The sequence below is a fragment of the Monoraphidium neglectum genome, assembly GCF_000611645.1.
Source record: "Monoraphidium neglectum strain SAG 48.87 unplaced genomic scaffold scaffold00933, whole genome shotgun sequence".
Lineage (NCBI taxonomy): Eukaryota > Viridiplantae > Chlorophyta > Chlorophyceae > Sphaeropleales > Selenastraceae > Monoraphidium > Monoraphidium neglectum.
This window is the reverse complement of record NW_014012695.1, coordinates 12,979-17,666: the sequence shown is the minus strand read 5'-3', so window position 1 is coordinate 17,666 and position 4,688 is coordinate 12,979. Positions and strand designations below refer to the sequence as shown.

Below are 4,688 nucleotides of genomic sequence, written 5' to 3'. Positions count from 1 at the left end.
GTGCATGGGTGGGGGTGTCGCTGCCCAGGGAGCCGCTCAGGGGGTGCAGATCCATTGGAAGCGGGGGCGAAGACGGCACAGTTGGGGCAGGGCACCGCGGCGCCTCTGGCCGAGGGAGCAGGCCACCACCACCCTGCTCCAGCGCCCGGGCGCCTGCCCGCGCCCTCCGTGCCCCCGGCCCCGCGCTGCACTCACGCCGTGTGCGCGCTGTCGCCCGCGAGCGTGACCATGCCGTCCCCCCAGCTCCCGTCCGGGATCTGATCCGGCGTCCGCTGGTAGAGCCCGTGCTCCGTCACCGCGCTCTCCGGCGTCCCCGCCACGACCGCCATGAACGGCCCGATGCCGGCCAGACCCTCGAACACCTTCAAGCACCGCGCCTTTGCGCTCTCCCCGCCGGCGCCCGCGGACGCGGACGCGCCGCCGCCGCCGTCCGAGTGGCTGGAGCCGGCCTCGCCGGTCACGGGGTCGAAGGAGATGCCCTTCTCCTGCAGCCGCGAGAGCGGCGCGTGGCACTGCCAGACCAGGTCGCCGCCGGGCACGGGGATCAGCACAGCCAACAGCGCCCCCGGCCGCATGCCGTCCGGCGGCACCCACCACTGCGTGCGGCGCTCGTTGGGCAGCCACTCCGGCCGCCGCGGCACGCGGGCGCGCCACACGACGGCGTCCTTGAACGTGGGCGGCCCGTCGGCCAGCAGCTGCGCGCGGACCCCCGAGAACCAGCCGTCGGCGCCGATCAGCACCTTGGCTGTCGCCAGGACCTCGTCGCCCTCCCCCAGCACGCGCACGCCGCCGCCGTCGCCGCGCTCGAACCCGGCGACGGCCGCGCTCGGGGTGACGCTGCCCGGCGGCAGCGCGGCGCGCAGCGCGCCGGTGATGTCGGCCCAGCCGAGCAGCGCGTTGTGGAAGCCGTATTTGGTTGAGAACTCGTCGTTGCGCATCGGCAGCCACTCCTTCAGCTCCCCGGTCTCCATGTTGTAGCGCTCTGATGGGGTTGTTGGGTTGTTGGGTTGGAGCATTGTTGAACCGCTGACACGTTGGATGTTTCGGTTTCTGGATGGTTGTATCATTCAACTGTGCATTTTTTGGATCCCTTAGGGAGGAGGGGGTTTGCGGAAGCGGGAGTGGTTGAGAGAGGGGTTTGAGGGGTGGGGGTGGAGGAGGGGGTTTGCAGGAGAGGGGACGGTTGTTTGGGAGGCGCGGCAGCAGGTGAGGGGTGGGTAGGGGAGGCGCCGGGCGCGCTCTCAAGGGCGGGGCCAAAGAGGGTGCAGCTTCCTTCGCCATGGAAAGCCGCGGGTCGGCCTCCTATGCTGCCGTGCCACACCGCACCCTCAGGTGGCCCAGTGCGCGTCACTGGCCGTCCCGCTCGCACCCTGCGGCGCGTCTTTCCACTCCTGGCCCCTGCCATTCACCTGATCCCTCCAGCTTGATGGCCTTTGACAACAGATCATCCAGCATCGCGGGGTCGATCGCTTTGAGCGCCTTGAGCCCGTTGATGCCAACTAGGATGGCGGCGCCGCGCCCCGTCATGCGCGTCTTCTCAAACAGCTGCACGCGCAGGGAGGGGTCTGCGCGCCGCAGCGCAGCTGCGCAGGCGAGACCGGCGGGGCCGGCGCCGGCGATCGCTACGTCCACTTCCATAGGGGCTGCGGCGGTGCGTACGCGGGGGGCCCGGGCCGAGGTGCTGGCGCTGCGGGCCGCCGGCGCGCACTGCTGCGGCGCACGCAGGAGCATCGGCGTGCGCGTGTGGTGCTGGTTGGCTGGCGCTGTGGTCGCGTCAGAGGGTCGCGGCGTGGCGCGGCACGTCCGCTGCACCGTCCGGAATCGCAATGAGAACTTTAGCTCAACAACAATTGACGTGTTTGTTCAGATTGGGGATGCGAGCGGACAGCGCGTAACGGACGGGCTGCTCTGTCGTGGATCACCCGCAATGTTGATGAGTCTGCTGATAAGTCAGTCAAACCCAAGACACTTTCACTGCACACATGTGGCCCCTGACACGTTTGGTCTCGCCGGTCACGTCTGGGACAAGTGACAGAGTGAGTGAGTAAGGGGTAAAATGTCAGGCACTGACGCCCACAAACACCCCGGCCCCGGCGTGCACAGATGGCCCCGACTGAACGCTGCATAGCCACCGTTATAAGCCATCTGTGTGTGCCCCAGATACTGTCTCGACGTGGCACACATGCCAGCGACAGCACGTCGGCTAAAACGCGGCGCAGGGTGGTCGGGGACGGCGCAAGGTGCACCTGCAGCGGGCGCCATGGGGCCGGGCGGGCGGGCTCCTGTAGACCGTGTGGGGTACAGGTTTGCATGAGGTACACCTTGGCGGAACCTGCTGTGCTTTGGCGGCGCTGGGTCAGGATCCTCCGCCTTGGACGGCAGGTGCCCGACGCAGGGCCCCTTGCTGTCTGACCTCTGCAATGCACACCCCTGCAGCGCAGCCGGCCGTAATCGGGGCCAGGGCTCAAGCCATGCCTTGCCCGAGCCGCCGGCGCGGTGCGCCAGGTGCGCGCCGCCCTCACAACTGACACGCGACCTCCCAGTTGTGGCGTGCGTGTGCTTGAGGGTCAGGGAGCGGATTGCTTCAAAGGGCTCTTCCGCGCCGACCTGCGGCCGAACATAGCAAAGGCGGAGGGCCCCAGTGGTGCATCCGGCGCAGCGGTGATAACGAGCGGCCGCGCAGCCCGGCTGGGGCATCTCAGCTGGCAATCAAGGATGCTGGTGCGCCTCATCAGGCCGACGCACGAATGGGCTCCTGCGGCAGTTGGGCCGGCCCTGAGGTGTTCGGCGATGAAGCCGGCTCGTCTTGTCATCCAAATACAGGCTCACACTGAACATGAGGCCTCACAGAACATGAAACAACGGTCGAGGGCAGCGGGCCGCCTTGCGCCGCCCCCACCCCGAGTCGCGCGTGCAGAGCAGCACCAAAGAGCCTCAGACGCATGCGCTGCATGCGCAAGCGTTGAACTGGCACGCTTGCTGATACTGTACGCCACCCGGTGGCCACTCAAGGTTTCAGGCACAGTGATGAGAAATCTCACTGCTGCGGACGAGAAGTTGGGTAGCAATTCAGGCCTGGTTGTGGAGCCAACAGTAAAGATGAGCTGCCAGCACGCCAGGCTTACACAGGCGTTGCACAGCACGCAAAAAGCAAGCTGCGTGACTGGGGGCGTGGTTGTGGGATGGTTTTGGCCGGGCCCATCCTTACTTCAAACACGCAACCACCAGGAGGGCCGACTGTGAGATGGTGGCATCGACAGCATCTCCAACACAGCTGCAGCGAGCAGACCTGACGAATGACACGACCTCGCGCACAGCTTTCCGAGCGGCTGGCAATGGCATCAACAGGACGGTGGGGGTGTGTCGCAGCCCCCGTGCTGGTTCGCCACGCCGTCCACATGCACGCATCATCCGTTGGAGGGGTATACGGCGCGGCAGGCCGGCCCCGGGCCTCGTGGGCCCTCCTGACAGTATCTGCACCTCACAGCGTGCATCGCACCTTTGCATCAGGGGTGAGGCACCATATAAGAGCTTGACGGTGGCCACTGGCCAGCGAGGTGGCGGACAGCCCACGCATCGCCTCTCACTCGAGGAGTGCCGCCCGACCGCCCGCCGACTTCCAACCCCTCACTCTCCCACCAGGCATAAGCAAGGCGGGGCCGACGGTGTGGATCGTCTACAACAGAGATTTTTTTCAAATCAGCAAAGTAAAAAGCGATGTTGGACGTGTCCGAGATGTGGGGTCGCCTAAGACGGTCAGGCTCAGGGCGTTTGGTGCGTGGGTCGAGCGGAACATGGATGAAGTTGTCAAGGATGCGCGAGGATAGTGCAATCGCCAGCGCAGGCGAGGGCACCAGCTTGAATCAACTGGCGTCCTTGCCGCCCGAGCGGGTTGCGTCTGGCGAGGTGGCTGACGTGGTGAGTGGGTGCACACCGTGCCACCGTCGCTCAGGGCGGCAAGTGCTTTGGCAGAAATATGAAGCGCCGCAGCCTAAATATTTTCATGTTGAACTACGCGCAAACAGCGGAGTGTGACGCAGCCGTCCCCAGAATCACTTCTAGCAGAGGGGCGGTGGCAAACATCTCTTTTTGGGGTGCCTATCTGGGCGTGTCACAGACGCCTCGGGCCGCAGCGGCTGGCTTGATTTGAATTATATTGCCAAGCCCGCCACCACGGCAGCGCCGCGCCAACACGAGCGACCCGCCCTGCCCCTCCCCCCGCCCCAGCTCGTCTGCTCGATTTGCGGCTGCATCGTGCCCCACGGCGGCGCCGCGTCGACGCCCTGCCACCACCTCTTCTGCTCTGCCTGCATCGCTGCTTGGCTGGACCGCGGCGGGCGGTGCACGTGCCCAGACTGCCAGTCGCCGCTGCAGCCGACGGACCTGCGGCCCTTGCGGGAGGCGAATCCAATGGTGCACCGGCTGCTGGGGAAAATCAAGGTGCGGCCCTGTTGCGAGCCGGCTTGCAGCTGTGGTTGCCGGGTGCTGGCCCTGCACGCCAGCGAGGTGTGGCACAGTTGAGAAGTCCAACAAACGTGCCACGCTGCCCATGAGCCTCATACGTGCGGTTCAGCACGCTCCCATACAAGAATGCGTGTCCTGCCAATGCCGCGCCCCTGTCGCTCACACACACACATGTGCACTCGTCACACGCACATGCACACACGTGCGCATGCACACTCATCCGC

General features: G+C 66.1%; 1 protein-coding gene across 1 annotated transcript in view; it reads right to left on the bottom strand.

The window, feature by feature from the left end:
- Positions 1–1,638, bottom strand: part of MNEG_5982 (hypothetical protein) — a gene marked incomplete at both ends in the record, with an annotated part of 2,501 nt that extends 863 nt beyond the window's left edge. Inside the window, 2 exons of the mRNA XM_014045545.1 lie at positions 196–982; positions 1,410–1,638. Coding sequence (XP_013900999.1) covers positions 196–982; positions 1,410–1,638 — 1,016 coding nt within the window. The remainder of the gene's footprint in view (positions 1–195; positions 983–1,409) is intronic.
- Between the last annotated feature and the right edge of the window lie 3,050 nt (positions 1,639–4,688).